The 23,444-nt window shown below is 47.1% G+C and overlaps 1 protein-coding gene across 2 annotated transcripts in view; it reads right to left on the bottom strand.

The window, feature by feature from the left end:
• Positions 1-23,444, bottom strand: part of ANKIB1 (ankyrin repeat and IBR domain containing 1) — a 119,001-nt gene that overhangs the window by 12,120 nt on the left and 83,437 nt on the right. For both annotated transcript variants that reach the window (XM_066585649.1, XM_066585650.1), the window contains exons 12-16: positions 20,607-20,741; positions 15,719-15,805; positions 14,715-14,781; positions 11,040-11,185; positions 7,694-7,872 (exon numbers count right to left, since the gene is read on the bottom strand). In XM_066585649.1, the coding sequence (XP_066441746.1) occupies positions 7,694-7,872; positions 11,040-11,185; positions 14,715-14,781; positions 15,719-15,805; positions 20,607-20,741 (614 nt within the window). The remainder of the gene's footprint in view (positions 1-7,693; positions 7,873-11,039; positions 11,186-14,714; positions 14,782-15,718; positions 15,806-20,606; positions 20,742-23,444) is intronic.

Below are 23,444 nucleotides of genomic sequence, written 5' to 3'. Positions count from 1 at the left end.
CGTGACGAGAAAGAGATTTTACGGTAAGTTATACCAAAAATTTCCGTTTCTCGTCCGTATCATTGGGGGACACAGCCAGACCATGGGACGTTCCAGAGCAGTCCCGAACGAAAACATGGGGTGGGTTACTCACAAATAGTCCTGAGCAGTCAGGGGACAGCCACCTGTAGAATCTTCCGACCCAGGGCGGCGTCCGCTGATGCATACGTATGGACCCTATAAAATGTTGAAAATGTATGCAAGGAAGTCAAAGTAGCCACCTTGCATACCTGCAGCGCTGAGGCTCAGTGACGAACCGCCCATGAGGCCCCCACTGCCCGTGTGGAGTGGGCAGTTACCCGGAAGGGAGGCGACCGCCCCTTGGTGTGGTAAGCCTCCGCCACTAGCGTCCGTATCCACCTAGAGATGGTCACCTTAGAGGCCACCGATCCCTTATGCGACCCTTCTAGAATCACAAACAGTGTCTCCGTCCGACGGAAGTCTCTGGCTCTTGCAACATAAATTCGCAAGGCCCTTACCAGGTCCAGTCGGTGCAGCGCTCTCTCTCTAGAATGCACCGGAGCCGGACAGAAGGATGGAAGAACAATGTCCTCGCTAAGATGAAATGATGAAACTACCTTTGGTAGGAAATCCGGAACTGGTCTTAGCACCACCTTGTCCTGGTGGAACTTTATAAAGGAGGGCTCGACTGACAGGGCAGCCAATTCAGACACCCTTCGTATTGACGTGATCGCTACCAGAAACGCCACCATCCAGCACAAAAGCCTCAACGGTATTTCTCTAAGCGGCTCAAAAGGGTGCGCCAGTAATGCATCTAACACCAAATTGAGATCCCATGCCGAAGTAGGTGGTCGGCAAGGGAGCGACGCATGAGCAACCCCTTGAAGGAAAGTCCGCACCGCCAATCTATTAGCGATCGGCCTCTGGAAAAAAACCGAAAGAGCCGACACCTGGCCCCTCAGTGAACCTAGTTTCAGCCCCAATTCCAGCCCCATCTGTAGAAACGCTAGAATATTTGCCAGTGAGAACCGCATGGGATCGAGGTGACGGTCCTCGCACCAGCCAAAAAACCGTCTCCAGACGCGATGATAGATTCTTGATGACGCCGGCTTCCTGGTCTGTATCATTGTTTGGATTGCTGCCTCCGTGAAACCCTGTCTCTTCAGTATCGTGGTTTCAACAGACAGGCCGTCAAGCGAAGCGACCCTGAACTCGGGTGGAAGAGGGGTCATTGAGACAGATCTTCCCGTTCTGGGAGGCGCCACGGTGCGTCGGCCAGAAGCTCTATGATGTTTTCATACCACGCTCGCCTCGGCCAGTCCGGTGCCACCAGGATTACTGGCCGCCCCTCCTTCTTGATCTTCCTTAGTACCCTCGGAATAAGCGGAAGAGGAGGGAACACATACGGAAGCCTGAAACCTGCCCATGGGATCACCAGAGTGTCCACCGCTACCGCCTGGGGATCTCAAGATCGGGCCACAAAAGGGAGCACCCTGTAGTTCAGTCTGGACACCATCATATCTACGTCCGAGGTGCCCCAGCGATGACAGATCGCCTGAAAAACCTCCGGATGCAGTTCCCACTCGCTGGGGTCCACAGTCTCTCGACTGAGGAAATCTGCCACCCAGTTCTCTACCCCTGGGATGTACACTGCCGAGATGGACTGCAGATGAGTATTCCGGATACCTCTGTCATTGCTCTTGCACTCCTTGTGCCTCCCTGATGGTCGATATACGCGACCGCTGTCGCATTGTCCGTCTGGAGCCGCACGTCCTTTCCATTGAGAAGCGGACATAAATCTGCAGAGCCAGTCAGACGGCCCGTAACTCCAAGAGGTTGATTGGGAGTCCTGCCTCGCTTTGGGACCACACCCCCTGGGTGGACAGTCCCCCCAGAGTCCCGCCCCAGCCGTAACGGCTGGTGTCCGTGGTTAGTATCATCCACTGTCCTGGAAGCAGTGACCGATCTCCTTGGATTCTTCTGGGATTCAACCATCATCTTAGGGCGGCTTGGACCCAGGGTGTTATCACAACCCGCTGATCCAGCGTCAACTGTGACCTGTTCCAACGTGACAGAATGAAGCGTTGGAACGCCCGTGAATGAGACTGCGCGAATGGTATGGCCTCGAACGAAGCCACCATCAGACCCAACACCTTCATGCAATACCTGATGGATATTGGCCTTCCCCGGAGAAGGGACCGCACATTGCTGACCAGTGCTTCCTCTTTTGCTTGAGGCAACCGAATCTGGTGCTTCCTGGTGTCGAATACCATCCCCAGGAACTTCAACCGTTGCGTCAGCACTAGACAGGATTTCTTGTGGTTGAAGACCCACCTGAAACCCTGCAGTGTCTGCAGAGTAATGCGCAGACTTTCTAAATTGCTGTCCTGATCCGGAGCTTTTACCAGGATATTGTCCAGGTAGGGGATGGCTGCCACTCCTCTTGCATGAAGTAACGCCATTACTGCTGCCAGAATCTTTGTGAAGACTCTCGGTGATGTTGAGAGCCCGAACGGTAGAGCCGTGAATTGGTAATGGGTCCCCTGGACCTCGAAGCGCAGAAATCGCTGGTGAGATTCACGAATCGGAATATGCAGGTATGCATCCCTGATATCCACTGATGACAGAAACTCCCCCGGTTCCATTGAGGCAATCACTGACCTGAGGGACTCCATCCAGAAATGTTTTGCTCTGACGTAGTGGTTCAGCCGTCTCAAATCGAGGACTGGCCTGATCCTGCCATCTTTTTTGGGGACTACAAAGAGGTTTGAATAAAAACCCCGTCCGCGCTGACAGGATGGAACAGGCACCACTACACCCTGTGCCAGCAGGTGTTCTATTGCTAGGAGAAATTGTGTCGCTCTTTCTGGGGCCTTTGGTACCCTGGACCTGAAAAAATGGTCCTGCAGGAACGACGCAAACTCGATGGCATAACCGACCGAGATCACCTCCTGTACCCAGGCGTCGGACACGTGCGTCAACCACACTTCCTGAAACAGGGAGAGTCTGTCCCCCACCCTGTAGAGAAAGGGTGGGGGCAGACCCTCATGCCGACACCTTTGTGCCTGCGCCCTTGGGCGCCTTTGACCGAGACCACCAAGCCGGCCTGGCTTTAAAGGAAGGACCCTTCCTTTGTTCAGCTCGAGCCCTTCTCAACTGTGCCCACTGCCCTGTTGTGGGTCGAGATGTAAACCGCCGAAACAAGCGAAAAAAGGGCTTCTTTGCGAAGTTGCTTTGCCCATGCCACCGATGCCTTGCTCACCCAGGCGGAAGCGAAGGTGGGCCGCAGGGCAGTGCCCGCTGCCTGGAAAGCTGACTTTGCCAAAGCGTCCAGCTTCCTGTCCTGCGGGTCCGTTGACAAACGTGATACGGATGGGTCCACTACTGGGGGCACTGACCACTTTCTCACGAGGTCCTCCGGAAAAGGGTACGCGATCTCCCAGGATTTACCTGGTTACCTGAACCGTTTATCCAGAATCTCCCATTCCTTCTCTAGAACCTCCTCAAAATCCTGATGAGAAGGAAAAACCAGACACGGACGATTCTGCCGCTTAAAAGACACAGTCGCTGGTGGCACCTCCGGTGGTGCCTCTGCTACCTGTAGGGTGTCCTTTACCGCTACCACCAAGCTGTCCATTAACATGGCCAGCCTGGATACCTGTTCCTCATTTAGCAAAAAGAAAGTCCCACAGCCCACCTCCGTATGCACAAAAAAGTGCAGAGGCCACGGTAGATATGTGATGCAACAGCCACTTAAGGAACCATGGATCCTTAGTCCCCAACGTAGTACATCCAATAGAGAAGCAAATGGCAGCATCAATGGTGTAGCAAAAGAATATAAAGTTTTATTGCTCCTTGATCAGGCTTGATAAAGACTGCTAAAGTCGAAACGTTGCCTGCTGTATGGAGCAATAAAACTTTATATACTTTTTCTACACCATTAATGCTGCCATTTGCTTCTCTACTGCATGTTCCTCATCTAGATCTGAGAGTGACGATACACATGACCGTTCCTCCTCCTCCAAGCCGCTACTTCCCCCCACAGATGACTGCGGATGCTGCGCCTGGGATGTAGCCTGAGATGCCGAGGAACATGAGGCCCGTGAGGGGTCCGAATGAGACCGAGCAGATCTCGTCGCATACCGAGACCGTCAGGAGGATTCCCTGGACTGATGATACGTACGGGCAGACTCCCTGGAACCGTGGGAGCCGTGAAACGACTCCCTAGATTGGTGGGACCTAGAGGACCTGGATGACCTTCTGGAGCGGCGAGACCTATGGGAGAATTCCTCACGGCTGCGGAATCTCCATCTCATGAACGCTCAGGGAAGAACGCTTCAGAATCAGACTGTAAACGGCGCAATATCGCCGCTGACCAGCTGGCTAGGCCCGAAACTACCGCAGCAAGGGACCTCGCCCACTCAGGCTCGGCTGCCTGCTCCACAGGGGCGGCAGGGGGCACCGGGGTCCCTGCCGCCGACCGAGCCGGAATACAATTTATAGTGTACATTTATATTATATTGCATGTGCCGTCCGAGAATGGTGCCCCAGGGGCGGCGCCCCGCCCCCCGGGATGCCACGAAATCCTACTACACGCCTGTGGCCTCCGTCGTCCTGTGTCTGTTGCTAGCTGTTGATGCCGCCACTGTCACCGTGGCCAGAATTCTGCCATGCCCGCTGCGGCCACTAGGGCCGCTGCCGCATACCTGCCCAGGTAAGCCACCTCCTGCCCTACAACCTGATGTGCTCCTGGCAGGGCCATCTAAGGGGGGTTCTCGTCCAGGCCACGCTCCTTTTCTCCCCGTCCGCACTCCAGCAGTGTTCCCCCCTGCGCTCGCCGTCACCGAGGGGCGCCACTCCAGAGGGGGGAACCCTATCGCTGGTGGGCAACGACTCCAATGCACAAAGGCACAGTCATGCCACCTTTTCTTCGCTGGGTAAGACGCCGCAGTGTGGCGGCAACACCGCCTGCTGCATCTTCCCCGGGAGGACAGGAAAGCCAGGGAAAAGCCCAGACTCCCCGTATTCCCGCCATAAAGTCCTACACGCGTCTGCCTCCTGCAGATACTAAGCTAAAAACTGATTAGCTGAGTGCCAGCAGGGGGAATATAGCCGGGGGGAGGAGCTAACACTTGTGCTTAGTGTCGCCTCCTAGTGGCAGTGGCTATATCTCATGGTCTGGCTGTGTCTCCCAATGATACAGACGAGAAAACAACAATCTGTCAGCTCTGAGAACTGCACGGAAGCCTGTCCGGACTGCAGAGACCAGCGGTAGGAACCCGGACGGCGCCTGCTAGCTAAGTATAAGACATCCCCCAAAAATAAGACCCTTGGCCTCTTTTGGGGCAAAAATTAATATAAGACAGGGTCTTATTTTGGGGGCAACATGGTAGTAGCATCACCAACAGGTGCTGAGGATGGGGATGTTCCAGCTGATGGTGTAGGGGATTGTGATCGGTAATACCTCTATTCCATTGCACTCATGTGGGTCTTCAAGGAGAGCAATGTCACCAACTACCTATATATCACGCCCTAGTGTTGCTCACATAATAGTTTAAAGGGGTTGTACCAAGATTACAAGTTATCCCCTATCCTATCGAGACCCCTGCCGATCTCATGAATGGGAGTCACATGTCCCCCTTCCTCTTCACTTTTAGGAGACTCAATGGAGCTCCTCCTTTTCTGATTTACATCCCTAGCTATGGCTGCTGGAGACGTAGTGTGTTCCACCTACGGCACGCCTGCGCAGCACTGAGGATGGCGCATGTGTGCGTCATCATTCCTGCCTGAGAGTACATGTGCCCAATTCCTCAGGGGTATAAATCACTTTAACCATCAGGACACCCAGATGACTGAAACATGTCAGAGGGGGAGCTGCTCAGTTTTTAGACTCAGGGTCAACATCTGACCACCTTCTGTTATATGATAGAGAATTAGGGATCCCCGTGCTATTCATATCTACGCAGTGGTCTGTGATAGGCTGTTCTTACAAATCATTATACATCATTTGACATAATTATTAATAGAGATGGGGATACAATGTCAGTTACGGTCCTGCATTTTTAGTCTACAGGTAGAGGTTTTCAGCTTTTCTAATAAAAGTTACATTGTTCTAGGTTTTTCGTTGCCTTAGGGCAACTTTGGTCTGTTTTGATCCCTCAATGCGGTGCAGTAGGTGGAAGCATGACATCAATCAGCAAAGATGGCGCATTTTGTAGTAGAAGAGGGAGAGAGTGCCTGTACCACTTATAGAGGTGAACCGCCAAACGGATGGTCCACGACTAATTAGCAGAAAGCGTTGGAAACCCTTCTGGGGCGATATCTCAGGAGAGGAACCAGAGTTGCAAAAAATAAAATGTACTGTTTGATCCCCCATTAAATTGCACGTGTGAAAGTACATTGCGTTGATATGGAAAAAAATACGCTGAGACTTCCTTTAAAAAACTGAAAATAAAGTTCATTATTCAAAGCAAACCAGGATTCAAAAATGACAAAAAATATACAAATACATTAGTGGTAGGCATTAAATGTCAAAAGAGAACAATCACCTTTATACAGTACACACCCATACCACAACACTTTCCATCACTTGATGTTACGGGTTCTGTCCCCATTGGGGATAACAATTTTTAAATTCCCCTATTAGCATGTTTTTGGAATGCGAGAGGAAACCCACACAAACATGGGGAGAAGATAAAAACTCCAGGCAGATGTTGTCCTTAGTCAGATCTGAACCTAGGCCCCCAGCACAGCACGGTAAGAGTGCTAATCACTGAGCCACCATGCTGGGGTCACAAAATGTGAGGCATCATTCCCAACAACTTACAGGACATTTTTGAGTCAAGATCCAACCCTTCCAAAAACTACTATGGATCATTTGAATATTATGCTCCCTTAGGAAATTGTGTCAAATTAAATTTATTTCCTATGTCCCCTGCCAATATTCTAACCCTATTGGCAATAAAGAACATTCTTACAATAAGACAGTTTGATAAATAACCCCCAATGTCACAGAGGAAGCAGGGGGACATAATCTTCACTTTATCGACTCCTGCTTACATAAGAGCCAATGGCTATGAAGTCTATTACTTGGGACAATCCTATAAAAATTAAGTGGTTAGGAGGAATGCTCTGGTCCCCAAGTTCTCAAACTGTGGTACATGTACCGCAGAGGGTCCACAGTATGTCTTCCTGGGGTACACATACTGTCCTCATGCGGTGTATTTTTAACCCTTTCCAATCCGCTGTCTGACCTGTAAAGACATTATGATTTAAGGTTGTAGAGCTCCAATGTTGGAAGACATCCGTCAGGGTTCCCTTACTGTATATTGCCAGCCTCTCTGCTGTCAGAGCCTATCCAACATGTCACCTCATGCAGTACTGGCTTTAGCCAGCAGATTGCGCCGTTGTATAAACAGCAGAAAAAGTGTAAGCCCCCTAGGAAAACCAGGATACAAATTGGATTGGAAAGGGTTAATACCCTTCTGGGTAATTTGATGCAATTTATTTCACTAAGGTTTACTTAGTGTAAAAAGGATTAAGAAAAATTGGTCTAGTCCATACAGCAGGTATATGAAATGGAATGTGTGTCTATATGGACGCAGCCTTAAAAAAAAAATCCGAAGCAACCTTGATTATCTCATTAGTTGCCTGTACCACCTGCCAGTAACATGTCAGCAAATAATGCCACTACCTTCGTCTTGTCGTTTCAGGAGAGTCAGCAGGAGCCACGCCACGCGCCACTGAGGCCAGGAACTCCTGGCGTTTCTGCTGTACGAGACATGCCGCCCGAATGATCTTGTGGCGGGGGGTGCGCAAGTAAGGCCTGTTCACCTTCTGGGCCAGATCTTCAGTCACCATTTCAAGGTCTGTCTGCAAAGTGCAAAAACAGTTGTTTTTTGTTAATTTTATTAAGCAGAGAAAGAAATATTGTGCCCCTCCCGGTCATCATCAGCCGATGTAAATAAAAAATAAAATGTTATCATCCTCTGGCAGCAAGAAGAGATATTGAAAACAGTGAGGAACTTATTAAAAAAAGTAGAGTAGAAAATTGCGCAATTTTTCAGTAAACAAAAATGGTATAAACAGATAATCTCCAAAGTTCCTCAACTTATTACATGAAAAACCTTTCCGCGCAAGCGCACCATAGCTGCGCGTGCGCTGAGCAGCTATGGTGCGCTTGCGCGGAAAGGTTTTTTTAGGAGATATAAATAATGTATTGTCTTGTTTAACTACAAGACGTACTCTTCCATAGTAAATAAATATATAACCGAATCAGAACTGGTTACGGTACTATTGGAAGATTACTAAAAAGTCCAGCTATCCTAATTTTATCAATGTGAATAACCCCCAGCACGTAAGCTACATTCCAGTCATAAGTGTACATATACAATTAAAGCTCCCCCTTTTCTTGATTCATACGGCTGACATCGAGTTTAGGCCGCCTATTATAATATGCTATTATATAAAACTATCTAAGTGGCTACATAATATCTATATTAAAGGGGTTGTCCCGCGAAAGAAAGTGGGGTTCAGCACTTCTGTATGGCCATATTAATGCACTTTGTAATATACATTGTGCATTAATTATGAGCCATACAGAAGTTATACACTTACCTGTTTCGTTGCTAGCGTCCCCGTCGCCATGGTGCCGTCTAATTTCAGCGTCTAATTGCCCGATTAGACGCGCTTGTGCAGTCCGGTCTTCTCCCTGGTGAATGGGGCCGCTCGTGCCGGAGAGCTGGTCCTCGTAGCTCTGCCCCGTCACGTGTGCCGATTCCAGCCAATCAGGAGGCTGGAATCGGCAATGGACCGCACAGAGCCCACGGTGCACCATGGGAGAAGACCCGCGGAGCATCGTGGGTGAAGATCCCAGCGGCCATCTTGCTAAGGTAAGAAAGAAGTCGCCGCAGAGCGGGGATTCGGGTAAGTACTAAACTGTTTTGTTTTTTTTTAACCCATCCCTTGTGTTTGTCTCGCGCCGAACGGGGGGCCTATTGAAAAAAAAAAAAAAAACGTTTCGGCGCGGGACAACCCCTTTAAGTAAGAGTCAGCAGCATAAGGAAGACATGGATTGTCCAGAATAGTGTCTCTGTATCAAATCACCGTGGGATGTATGGAGAGTGTGATAAATGACAGGAGATCAATCATGATCACTTTGATCTCTCCATTCCCTGCATATGTTAATGTGATGAACACCTAATACTCTGTATAAAGAGTCAGATAGAACAAAACCAAATAATCTACAAATATCTTATAATCTGTCGTTCCTATACACGTTTGCAATAACCGTAGGGAGGAACAAGATTTATGTAAATGAGTAATGACAAACAGAGACACAAGGGTTTATTATTCTTATTCCTCACTTACATTTGTACACGTACAGTAGAGCCTGGGAAGGAGATAGCCAGAGCATATTGTGGTCTCACTAGTGCTATGTCTATGTGTTTTATGCTGGTTTGTATCCAAGTGGTGGTCTTTACTAGTATCTTATTTTTTAAAAATAAATATTAAAAGTTATGTTTTAGATATAATAGACATTATTCAGCAAGGTTCTCTACAGTGAACTATACACAGTGGTAAGGACCTATCTGTCTCTGTGATTCCGCAAAAATCCGTCCAAACGTCCGAAAACGAGCAATAATCGTTACATGTGAACGTGGGCATCGTGCAGTTTTCGTTTGAACGATGCATTTTAGATCCCATAAAATCCATCGCTCAGCCGCTGAGAGACTGAGCAACTACATTTCATTTGAATACATTTCCCTTATCTTTCAAAAGACTGCAGGATGTTCTTCCCCTGGCATGTTTATACTAGCCACCAGAACAATGGCATGTGGTGGCAGCTGTTTACACAGCTGAGGGTGTGTTTAAACATAGGCTGGGCCCTGCAAATAACTCCTGCAGGTTCTTTTACATGCAAATGATGATAAAGAGTTAATGGCCATTAACCCTTACCAATCCACTGTCTGATGTCTAAAGACATTTTGACTGACAGCTTCCGATGGCAGAAAGAGAAAGCCCCCTAGGAAACCATGAATCCAAAATTGGATTGCAAAGGGTTAACACTTTATGCAAATAGATCACTAGATCATTCAATCTTCTGGCTGTTTGAAAGATTATCTTTGCGTGTAAAAGGGCCCTAACATAAAGACCTCATATCTACTAGATTACTTGGTTTCTCTTGCTGAGAACAATCACATAGAACTTTTTGTAACTGGCTAATAAGTAAAGGCCCTTTTACAGGCAACGATTATCGCTCATTTGTTTAAATGGACGAAAATTAGCAATAATCGTTACATGTAAACGCGGGCAGTCGTGTATTATTCGTTCAATTATCGTTAGCTAAGGTTTTTAGGCTGGCAGAAAAACCATTGTTTGTTCCCAGGAAATTCTTTCAGTTTGAATGCAGTTCAGTTCATTCAGTCTTTCCAGCAGCCAGTGATGGATTTGTCCTGCTTTGCATATTCAATTAGTGCAGTTTTTACTCAGCCTAGAGAAGAACAATGAAATGTGTCTGCCAGATGTTTGCTCAGCTGGGCGAAGTGTATATGCAAAAACAATTGCCTAAACACACACCCAGCTGAGCAAACAACTCCTGGTGGAAAACACTGATAATTAATTAAACTAATGGAGTGATTATCTGTGCATGTAATTTTATGCAAAACCATCGCTAAATATTTCAGCTTTAGATAGATTGATACGGATTAAAGGGCTATGCTATGTAGAGTAGATGATATTTAGACTTTTTACCATCATGTTCTACTAGGTAAAGTACTAGGGGGTGGGCCTTCTAGAGAGGTTTAGAATATATAGGATGTTAGGATATATGTATAGGTTCCAAGCGACATTCTAGATTTTCCTTCTCAGTGAATATTTTGAAGCTCTGCTTACAATGCAAATTTAGATTACAATGACTATGGCAGCTTTTCCTTTTACTTGGCACAGAATATCACCAGCAACATAAAGAAATACCCCCCCCCCCCCAACCCGATAGCTATGTAACATATCATCCATTGTAATCAATGCAAATTGTTCACCTGCATTAGCTCAAAAATCTCCTTTTTTGTGCTTTTGGGCTCCAGGAAAAAACCATAAGGATAAGAACACTTGAGGATGCGCCTGGTCTTGAGTAGCTCTTGTACAGCATCTTCAATAAACGTGGTGTCTGGGCAGCCTCCTTCAGCTATTAGGAAAGGCAGACAGACCAATGAGTCAGACGATGCAGAGCGCACAGGAGACATGTCTATAAAACACTGCTCACACTGGATTTAACAACAGCTGTAGACCCGTAATATAAAACTATAAAGGCACCTGTGTAACACCGAAATACCACAATACTTAAGGCCCATTTAGACTCAACGATTCTCGCTCAAAAACCGCTCAAAGCTGCCTTTGAGCGAGAAGCGTCGGGTCCAACTGCGTTTCCGTGCACGAGTCGTTCCTCGCTCAATTCTAGTTTTCTTGAATTGAGCGATTAATCCTTATCAGCGGTGCAGGCTGTTGTCAAAGTCGGCAGCGCTGATAAGATTCTTACAGCCTGTGTCCTCTGCTGGTGGTTAACAGCAGGACGTTGGCTGTAATCACAGAGAACAATGCAGCTGTTTGCTTATGCAAAACAGCTGCATTGTTCGCTGATTGATAGAGGCAGTGTCCCACTCTGTCTACATAGCTCTTTAGTAGCGACTTAGCTACTATAGACTATGCAAAGATGATCGCTCAAAACTGTCACTCAAACTGTCGTTTGAGCAACTTTTGAGCGATCATTTGTCAGTGTAAATGGGATATTACCGTCGTGCGTCTACTGGGTGTTATCTTTGCATGCTGCCTATCTCAACAGTAACTTGACAAATGAGCTGCCACCACGTAACAGATCAATGCCATGAAGGGAATGTGATCAGACCCAAAAGGTGCACATTGAAGGGGTTGTCCAGGATTAGAAAAACATGATCACTTTCTTGCAGAAAATTGCGCCACACCTGCCCACAGGTTGTGTGTGGTATTGCAGGTCAGCACCATAATGCTGGGCTCACACAGGCAGGTCAGATTCCGCATGCGAGAGGACCGTAGCGGATTCCGGCTGGGAGCTCGGCCATTGACCCCACGTACCTTATTTTCTTGTATTGCAGATGACAGCGGGGTTGGCTGTTGGCCATGTGCAGCACAGTTTTTTGTTTTTTTTTAATTGTTTGTGTTTCCCGCAACGTCACTTAGCGATGATGTGTGTACCTGCGGCGCATATGCAATGTTAATTGCGTATGGGTCGTGGGTCGGACGGCTTCCGTTGACTTCAACGGAGGCCGTCCGTGCGAAATCTGCAGCAAAATAGAGCATGCTGCGATTTTTTTCTTCCACTTGCAGAATACGCAATTTGTATGCACGAGTGAAAAAGTGATTTTACGAGCTTTTCAATGCCCATGTTCTGCCGCAGATCCTCTGCACGGACGCCACATGTGTGAGCTCAGCCGTAATTGCAATGGAGCAGAGCTATTAACCCTTTCCAATCCACTGTCTGACGCCTGAAGACATTCTGATTGAAGGCTGTACAGCTCCGATGTCGGAAGACGTCCAGCAGGGTATTATTACTGTATAATTCTGTCCGCTCTGTTGTCGGGGGCCTCTTCAGCATGTCCCATACCGCAGTACTGGCTCTAGCCAGCAGATGGCGCCATTGTATAATGGCAAAAAGAGAAAGCCCCCTAGGAAACCCTGAATCCAAAATTGGATTGCAAAGGGTTAAACCAGACACAAACAAACAGCTGTGGAGCGGTTTCTGGAGGTAAGCAATCATGATTTTCTAATCCTGGATAAACCCTTAATTAGTGTGAACCCTACCCACAAGGATGCAAAAACGTGACAAACATGGCACAGAACGGGGAGCAATGCTGTTGTCACCAGTGAATGCTAGCCAAGGTTTTCCAAGTTTTCAGACCATTCAAGAGGCATCTATGGCAAACTATGTGCAACAGATATGGATGCAAAAGTCCTTAATAGGGTTGACCCAAAAAGTACAACCCTTATACATATGCTCTACGGACGTTATGAAGAGGGTCCCCTATTTTGACCAAGAATACACAACGACTGCAAAAGTAACTGTGACTCTTGTCGACTCTTTCACTGGTGATTGATGCCTCCAGCTCCGCATGTGCCTATTCTGGAAGTGCGGTGCGCACAGAGTCTTGAACGCACAGCATCTCCAGCTTAAGGGAAGGTTCTCTAAAAGGGTGCGATGTTTAGTCACCTACTGCAGCACTGGATGGTGGTTTCTGGCACTGCAAGCTGCCTCCCAGGTCTGAGAACCAACCCTTCATCCAAACGTATCATTCACATGCACTAGCACTGGAGTGAGGAAGAGGGGGAAGCATAAATACGTAGACTTTCTGTCTTTGAATTATCCCCGATAGTCCACCATATTTTATAGAATATAAGCGTAATAAACTCTGGCGCCTAAGATCCAGAGGGCAACCTAATAAAAGTAAACTAATGAAAGGAAACCTATCGCCAGGAGATGGAGAGGTCTGCTGCCAAGTCGGGCTGGTGTCATACTGCCTGAAGCTGGTGAGCAGCTGCCATGTAACTCTGTGTAGATACATAGATAACCCGCTTCCTAACGTCACTATCCACGCATGGGTATTGTTGATCTGCTGCCAAAAACAAATTGTGCTACAAGACTCTAATTAAACTATGTGGAATCTCAACAAGAACGTGAGAGCATAATGCACTGTATGCTGGAAATAGTTCTCTGTACTCCGTAGATATCTCTGTTCGGGGCACAGGTGGGAAATAATTAAAACAATGAAAAAATTAGGAAATTCACCCACTTTTCTGACCATTTTTAACCTAAAGTGGGCTACTTGTTGGGTGGACTATAAAATTAAATATTAGCAGCAAAAAATAAATAAAAAATGAAAATCACAGGTAAACTAAGGGGAAAAAAAAAATCACGTTGCAGCGTTCCAAAAAGGTGACATTTTGCTCTGGTACTCCCAGTCATGAAAGGGTTAGTCAAATCCATCAGCTCTAGAGATGAGCGAGCCTACTCGGCCACGCCCCTTTTTCGCCCGAGTACCGCGATTTTCGAGTACTTCCGTACTCGGGCGAAAAGATTCGGTGGGCCCTGTGGGTGAGTGGGGGGTTGCAGCGGGGAGTGGGGGGGGGTGGGGGGGGTGGAGAGAGAGAGGGCTCCCCCCTGTTCCCCGCTGCTACCCCCCGCGCCCCGAATCTTTGCACCTGAGTACTGAAGTACTCGAAAATCGCGGTGCTCGATCGAGTAATTACTCGAAACGAGTAGGTTCGCTCATCTCTAATCAGCTCCCATCTGCTACTGCTATTTAAAATGGTATTCCGATAAGAAAGGTATCCCCTATCTTTGATCTAACCATCTGGGAACCCCACTGATCTCCAGAACTGGGGTCTAGTGCATCCCCAAAAGAATGGCGCGCTGGTAGAGCATACACACCGCCGCTCCCATTCATTTCAGTGGGACTGTTGGAGAGAACTGAGTGCTTGAACTTGGCTATCTACGGCAGTTCTACTGAAATAAATGGAGTAACTGTGTGCTTGTGTGACCACCCCTACATTCAGAGGGGTATATGGGACCCCCGCCTTGCTGATCGTTGGGGGTCCCAGTGGTCACACCCCCATATAGTTATCGCCTACTCTGTGTATAGGGGATAATTTCATATTAGTGGAATACCTAAACAATGGCGACTTACCTTCGCTAAGAGCTCTGCTCAGCTGCTCCATCTTTTCTTTGGCGGTTTTTAGAAGACGTTGTTCTAGCTGGAAAGAAGGGGAGGCAAAATGTTGTTAAACGGGAAGTACCAAAATTGTAGGTTATACCCTATTCACAAGAAAGGGGATAACTTGCTGATTGGTGGGGGTCTCAGCGCAGAGACCCCTGCTGATCTCAAGAAAAGGAGTCTAATGTCCCCCTCTGCCTGTCCCTGCGGGCGTCCCTTTTCCCCCCAGATTGACACCAGAGTGAATGGAGCTCTGGCTGAGTATAGACCGCCGGTGCTCCATTAATTTCAATGGGGTTGACGTAAATACCCAAGTGCTTGCCGCTCAGCTATCTCCACAGTCCCATTGAAAGGGAGTGAAGCATTAGCGAGCGTGTGCGACCAGCGCTCCCATTCAGTCTTCTGCGGTAACTCTGCAGTGAGGAGGACAGAGAATACCGGAACCATTCTCAAGATCAGTGGGGGGCTCAGTCTTCCACCAATCAGCAAGTTATCCCCTATCCTGTGGATTGGGGATAACTTGTGATCTCGGCATATTATGCTGAACGCTGGGTATTTACACATAAATTATGAGTATTTATATGCCAATTATGTGATCTTAGTGCCAGGGGAGCGAGATAGTGAGATGAGGATGTTCAAAGGGGAAAGGAGGCGGCCGTACGGGATACTAGACGTTGGGAGTAGTGCTCTGCAACATTCGGTCCGCCTTTCTTCTTTAAGGGTAGACAAAGTAGAATTCAAATCTTAAAGTCATGAATGACTGTAAAAGTGACCTACTTGATTTGGCGGACTCAAAAGGCACTGGACAATCCGTGAAGTACCGATATGAAAAGCCAGTACTGATAAGTATTACATGAAGTCCTTTCAAAGAAATGCGAGGCTATGTAATAAATGGTTATGTTGGGTCTGCCAGGGCCAGCAGCAGGTGGTGAATACTTTACCCCTAACAAGAGCCATATGGAATAAAGTGGCATTACCTGATAGCTGTGTTCATGGTTCTTAAATCTTGTATAATAGTGCATAAATCTGTCCAATTCCTGAAATCTTTTGTGTTTCTTTTCCGCCTAAAATTAAAAAAAAAACAAGATATAAAGATAACAATGTGGGTTGGACCTCATCACGTCAGATACTTCATCTGTTACACAAAGAAGCTCTGCAGCAGCCGATGGCACATGCTGCTACATCACAACCCGGTAGACCAGCTACAGTGCTATATGGACCCATCAGTGGCACCATGTGCTATGCAAGATGATATGAGTGGGTTGGTTACAAAGATGTACACTTTCCTCCCAAAAGCAATTGGACACTTGAGCAAGAATCAAAAGTAGTATTTATTTACATAGGTTAATACTTAGTGGGGCTCGTTTGGCTCTAATGACATCAGATACTCTCCATGGCACATTTTCTACCAACGTCTGATGCAATTCAGCTGATATTTCCCTCCATTCATCCTGCAAATGTCTGGTGAGAAAATGGATGTGGCTCATATTTACTGACCAGACTTTCCAGTTTGTCCCAAAGATGTTCACTAGCGTTCAGGTTGGGACTCAGTCCAATCATGTGATATCCATATCCTTAAATCAATGTAAAACAATGTGGTCTTGATGGAAATCTGGCTGACCATTCCCAGAGTATTGCCACATTGTCAGCGGCACATTATTGTCTAGAATGAGAAGGTACACCTCCGTGTTCATGGTTCTTGCCACTGCAACCAACTGTCCAAGAAATGCCACATAAAACATCCTCATACCATAATAGAATCTCTGCCATACTTAACTGTTGGCACAATATAAGGCAAAAGGTGTTCCCCAGGCTGGTTCATCGGATGTGAAGATGGAGCAGGGGGATTCGTCGCTCCACAGAACATTCTTCCATCGCTCAACTGTCCAACGAGACTCCTTGCACCATTGTAGATGGGCCAATGCACTGAGCTTCGAGACAGACTGCTTGTGTGCAGCGGCAAAACCCATATATCCAATAGCATGGAGTTCCTGTCACAAAAGGTCTGCTTTTTACGCATGGTTTACCGCTAGAGATGAGCGAGTCTACTCGCTAAGGCACATTACTCGAGCGAGTAGTGCCTTAGCAGAGTATCTCCCCGCTCGTCTCTAAAGATTCGGGGGCCGGCGCGGGTGACAGGTGAGTTGCGGTGGGGAGCGGGGGGGAGAGAGGGAGAGAGAGATCTCCCCTCCGTTCCTCCCTGCTCTCCCCCGCCGCTCCCCGCCCCCGAATCTTTAGAGACGAGCAGGGAGATACTCGGCTAAGGCACTACTCGCTCGAGTAATGTGCCTTAGCGAGTATACTCGCACATCTCTACTTAACGCACATGACATGCTAATGAGACACAATCCAGCTGGAATCATCTTCCCCAATTTTTAGCTAGGACCTTGGTGCTCTTGTATGGACTTTGAGACCTTTATGGCAAGATGGTAATGCTATTGGTGTTGTAATTGGTTTGAACCCCACAAATACATTTCAAAAATTGAGTAATCCATCCAAGAAAAAACAATGAGAGAAGGAATTTTTGGAATTGGGAGAAAAATATTTAGTGGGGCCGATTCTTTACCATCATGGCCCGCTGTATATATAAGATGCATGGCTCCTCCAAGAGCTTATTATACATTTGGCAAAGCAGAAATCTCAGGAGATTGTGCGTCTCGGGCAGCGCGGCAGACAATAGACCTGTGACCATAATACCAGATTACTAGTTTGTCTCGGCAGTGGAATGTGAACACACAGCAAGGGCAGAGCGGCCGGGCCTGTAATTACTACTGTGTCACAATTCAAGTTGGCACCGGCTTAAGAAATATGAAGCCGCTTTTGAAGTGCAGACGAACATCTAGTTCTTGAGCAACAATATAAGACACAAATGGTCTCAATGTTAATCATGGAGACATAGGTCTGCAGGGGAGCTGCAAACACAAAACGATACAAGATTGTCTAATTAAGAACATAAACGGAGTCGCTTCATTCTGGAAGCATTAGAACAAATAAGAAAGGGAGCATGGCCTTTAGGGTGCTATTACACAAGCGATAGCGGCTGCTACTAGTGCTCACATTTTCACGACAATTGCTAGGCGCACCTGCATGCTGTTAACACTCGTGTAATAGCGCTAATTGCCAGGCTACAACTCAATACAACAAACGATGAAAAGTCAGCTCATTCATCTTCTAATGACCCCTGACTCGTACAGCTGGAGATGCTCCAGAAGTGCATGGAAACCCAGTGGACTGATAGGTCAGGAACAACTCTGAGGGTACAGCATACAAATCCAGCACCTTCCGTTATATAGAACTAGCTGATATACCTGTCCTCACCTGCGTTAATTTGATACAGGTGTTTACGTGTTGTTTGCACAGAACATTTTATGAAGTCAAGGTTACTTTGGAGTAACCGAAGACTAAAATATGTATACACATAGAGGAGCGTTAGATTCTCCTCAGGCTGCATGTACTGATGTCCCTCTGCAGAATGTGGCACCACTCCCACTCTTCTCATTTAGGACCTAAAGAATGCTCGCACCAAATTTCACGCTTGCACGACACAGAGAAGTTACATTACATAGGGGTGCACTTACTTTTACAATTAGCATTGAATAATCGAGTTGTGACCCCTTTAATTTTCCTATTTAGGACCTGAAGAATGCTCCTGCCAAATTTCACGTTGGTAAGACATCGGTAAGTTAGAGAGTTAGATTTAGTACATTACACAGGGGGGCGCCGATACTTCTGCGCTTAGCATTGAATTTTCGAGTTGTGACCCCCTTTACTTTTCTTATTTAGGTCCTAAAGAATGTTCCTGACAAATTTCATGTTTGTACGACATCGGGAAGTTAGAGAATTAATGGCCAGTCAGTCAGGGCTCACACACACACACACACACACACACACACACACACACACACCCCTTTATGACACAACATAGTGTAGGCGCTGTGTGGTATGAGCCATCTGACTGTTTTTATGGATTGGATTAAATTAATAAAAAAAAGTTTTTTAAATTTATTTTTATAAAGATGGTTCTGGATTTTTATGCTACGGTATTTGCAGAGAACAGAACCCATTGATTTCAGTGAGTTTGTTCACATTTCAGTAGTTTGCATTCAAATTTCGGTTGCACAAAAAAATAAAATAAACAAGAGACCATGTTCTATTTTTCGGCATATTTGCGCACCAAAAAAGTCAACGGGGTCCGCAACTACATGTGCAATACGCAAGGAGATGTGTGAAACACTGCGTAATTGCGCTGGAAAACAAACATTTGGAACAGCGGATGTTTCATTTACCAAGAACACTGTAAATAGTAAGCTGCGTTGTGATTGGTTGCTGTGCGCAACAAAGACAGTTTTTATTTTAGACCGTTTTATCAATCTCCCTCATGTGGATCCAAATCACCAAATACACTAAGGGGATTGGCAAGGAACTCAACAAAATAGCCGCCATCAATGCAGTCTGTGAAAATGCAGCCTACGACAGGAGAATAGATCTCTAGACTGAAGCGAGTAGGGCCAGAGCCAAAGGCCTCATGTCCACGAGCGGATCAGATTCTGCATGTGGACTTCTACAGGAGGAGACCTGCAGAAACCATTTGCGGGAAACCGCGGATGTAATGGTTTTTCGGCGCGTTTTTTTGACTCGGAATTTGCAGTGAAATTTTCGGCTGGCAGCATTTCCGCTACGTGTAAACATACTCTAAAAAGGGTTGTGCCAAGTTTTTAACATATCCCCATTCTTATGATGGGCAAGGGGTCCCACTGGTTGTACCACCACCATACAGATACTCCTCCCCCATGTGGTGGTACATACTGGGAACAGCCACATGTATACTCAGAGAAGGGGGTAGAGAGGTTTGACCACATATATACTGGAGAGGGGAAGAGAAGGAAATTCGGCCATTTGTATACTGCTGGGTAGAGGCGATTTGAGTGTTGTTGAACTGCACAATGTGATTAAACCTTGTTTGAGAGGGATGGTAAAGCTCTGGATGCGATTATACTGCAATGGGGGAATGTTTTAAGCCAATTTTTGTAAAAATAAACAAACTTGGTAGGGGTGCCACAAGGTAAAATTTTTTCAAGGGGTGCCCCAAGGCTAAAAAGGTTAGGAAACATTGCTCTAGATGCTGTTAGGTAAAGGTAAAGTCCCCTGGTGCAAGCAACGAGTCATGACTGACTTCTAGGGTGCCGTCACCATGTGACGTTTTCTAGGCAGGCTGTTTTTGAGAGGTGGTTTGCCATCGCCTTCCTCGGTTATATTTACCCCCCAGCAAGCTGGGTACTCATTTTACCGACTTCGGAAAGTTGAGTCAGCCTTGAGCCTGCCACCTGAACCATGTGGGGATTAAACCTGCAACCTTCAGGTTGTGAGCAAGAGCTTAGGACTGTATTTCTGCTGCCTCAACACTCCACGTCACACGAGGCTCTTCTAGATGCTGTTATGTAATGGCAATTACTCTATGGACACTGCTACAGCTGGCATAGTTTCATAGCTAACGATCTGTGAGGCACAATGCTAAGGCAAATAAATAGGAAAGAAACTGCTGTGCCGTCAGTAGTCACATACATATTGGTGGTTTCTTCCATATAAATGCGTTCTCCTTAGTTATCGAGTGAGCCAAAACACCGGCACCATTATCCACCTTCACTTTATGATGGTCAAGGAACAACTAATGTAAGGTGAATTTATGGAAAGTGAAGGAATACTGTGTCCAAAAAACAATAGAGTCCTGGGGTGGTGGCTGGGATTCACCAGGTAATCTAGGATTAGGAACACCACCCCCGGTGGTCATGTAAACTCTGGAGGACCACATAGGTCTCCCAAATACACGCTTCAGTTTCTTCATATAGCAGAAAGTAACGGACTCACCTCCGCTGTCATTTCTTTAGACTGCTCCTCCACCTGATTTATGACCTCGTAACGCGTGCAGCGGTAATAGCCCCCTGTGGAAGAGCTGTGTTTTTTCCACTCCTCCAGGCAAATCCAGCAGAAGTCGTACTTGCACTGTTAAAAAAAACACACATTAAAAAACAACAAAACCAAAATGTGAATTTTTGGTGAAATTTTTTATGCCTTTGATCTAACACTATAAGGGTGCGTTCACACAGGCAAGCAGTAGCGATATGGCCAGAACTCACACATGTTAACGCATTTATTTTAATAGGTTTCTTCACATGAGATTTTTTTTGCTCGCAGTAAGGCTGGATTCAGACGACCGTATATCGATCGGTTTTCACGCCCAGCCGATATACGTCGTCTCTCTCTACGGCGGGGGTGAGGAGCCTGGAAGAGCCAGGAGCAGTGCTCTGAGCTACCGCCCCCCCCCCCCCTCTGCCTCCTCTCTGCCCCGGGACTTAGCCCCGCCCCCGTCCCACCTCCTTTTGTTGCAAATAGTGCAGAGGGGCGGAGAGGGGGTGGAGAGGAGGCGAGAGCTCAGTTCCTGCTCCTGGCTCTTCCATCTCCCCCCCCCCCTCCCCTGCAGATGAGGACACCGTATATCGGCTCGGCGTGAAAACCGAGCCGATATACGTTCGTGTGAATCCAGCCTAATGCTGCGAGATTGAAAAATTGCTGCATGCCCAATTTTGGGTGATTTCCCATAAGAGATCGACCATTATTTACTATGGAATCTTTAATAAAATAATGTAAAATCACATCACACTTGCATGCTGCTCTATTTCTATGCGAGAGCAATGGGATTTTCACCATTGAAATCTAAATGGGAAAAGCCATCGTGCGCCCATCCAGAATCACAAATCTACAAGCGGAACATCAGTCCAAGTTTTTCGGACCAATATCGCACTCGCCCGTGTGAATGCACCCTTAGGCCTTAGTCACACGGGCGTTTTTTCACGCGATTTGCGCATCGCATGACGGATGCGCATGCGCAAATCGCGTGACCGGCGCCGAAAAATCGCCCCAAAAATCGCCCGAAAATCTGCTCCTAGCCGCGTTTCATTAGAAACGGGCCGGAGCTGTCCAGCGCATTGCATTCAATGGAGACGGCAATACAGCGGCTCCATTGAATGCAAGCGCTGCGGGCGAGTGTGGGATGAATTGTCGGGAAGGGGTTAAATATATAACCCCCTTCCCAACAATGCATCCTGAAAAGTGAAAAAATAAAAAAAATGTATGTACTTACCTGCTCCCGGCAGCTGGAGATCCCGGCGGCCGGCCGGCAGTGGGTATGAAGGGGGTGTGACTCAGGCTTGCCCCTGATTGGCTCAGCGCTGAGCCAATCAGAAGCAAGTCTCTGTCACACCCATTCATGAATTCATGAATGGGTGTGACTGAGATCAGCCTCTGATTGGCTCAGGCTGAGCCAATCAGGGGCAAGCCTGAGTCACACCCCCTTCACACCCACTGCAGGACGGCCGCGGGGATCTCAGGCTGCCGGGAGCAGGTGAGTACATCCTTTTTTTTTATTTTTTCACTTTTCAGGATGCATTGCAGGAAAGGGGTTATATATTTAACCCCTTCCCGACAATTAACCCCGCGCACGCCGGCAGCCCATTGCTTTCAATGGAGCGGCTGTATTGCCGCTCCATTGAATTCAATGGGCAAACATCGTTCTTCTCTGCCACAGCGGTTCCAGCTGTGGCAGAGAAGAATGATTTGTCTTCTATATGTTCTCATTGGGGTCGGCGCTGCTGCCGCCGGCCCCATTGAGCGCATATAGAGAAGAGAACAGGAATCGCAGATCGCAGATAGGTGCGATCTGCGATTTCTGTTCTCTAATTTATCGGACGAGCGCATAAAAAGCGCTCATGTGTCCGATACCATTGCAAAGCAATGGTTTTAAAAAATCGCCGGACGCATGCGCATGCGCAAATCGCGGCAATAAACGCCCGTGTGACTGAGCCCTTAGACCACTTTCACATGGGCTACAAAAGCAAGTGATCTTTCCTTCGATGAGACCGAGCTACAAAACACACGTTTGAGAACCCCATGCTTTTCAATGGGTTACTTTACAGTAGCGATTTTTTTTTACTGATGCTAAGTTGCGAGAAAAAAAAATTGCGGCATTCTGCGACGCGCGATTTCTTATCTCGCACCTTTCTCTATGGAGCTGGTGTATCGCATCGCACGAACTTGCGATTTTCATGCAATGTGATGCGATTTTAACATTTACTTTCTCTATATAAAATCGCAAGATTTTATTGCGGCCAGCAGCGATGCGAGTATATTCTCAAGAAAAAGCATCGCTGACGCTACAAAATCGTGGGATTAAAGCTGCGATATCACCGCGATTTTGCAGCTGCAATATCCCTGTCACTCGTGTGAAAGAGGTCTCAGGAAGCTGCTAAATTCATAGGGCAGGTTGTGGCGCACTTATGGGGGCACCTGCGGCTGGACACACCATTAGACCCAAGACAAGACCTGCCTATTGAAATCATTGGTGGTGCTAAATGTTGTCAAATACGAAAAACGAATGACGTATGGAAGCCAAAAATGGACGTAGGGACTGCAGACTGACGTGATATAGAACGCCACACTGATGATTGCTCTTGTATATCACTGCCCACTACCGGAGGTGCCTATATTTGATATCTAACCCTCTCTAGCCAACGTTGGGACCAGTAGAAGTTGTAGGTTTCTAGAAATGATCAGCTGATCGCTGTAGTGACAAGTTTAATGCCTTTAAAGGGGTTGTCCCGCGCCGAAACGGGTTTTTTTTTTTTCAACAGCCCCCCCGTTCGGCGCGAG

Source organism: Eleutherodactylus coqui, chromosome 12 (genome assembly GCF_035609145.1).
Source record: "Eleutherodactylus coqui strain aEleCoq1 chromosome 12, aEleCoq1.hap1, whole genome shotgun sequence".
Lineage (NCBI taxonomy): Eukaryota > Metazoa > Chordata > Amphibia > Anura > Eleutherodactylidae > Eleutherodactylus > Eleutherodactylus coqui.
The sequence above is the reverse complement of the archived record's forward strand: the minus strand, read 5'-3'. Positions and strand labels throughout refer to the sequence as shown.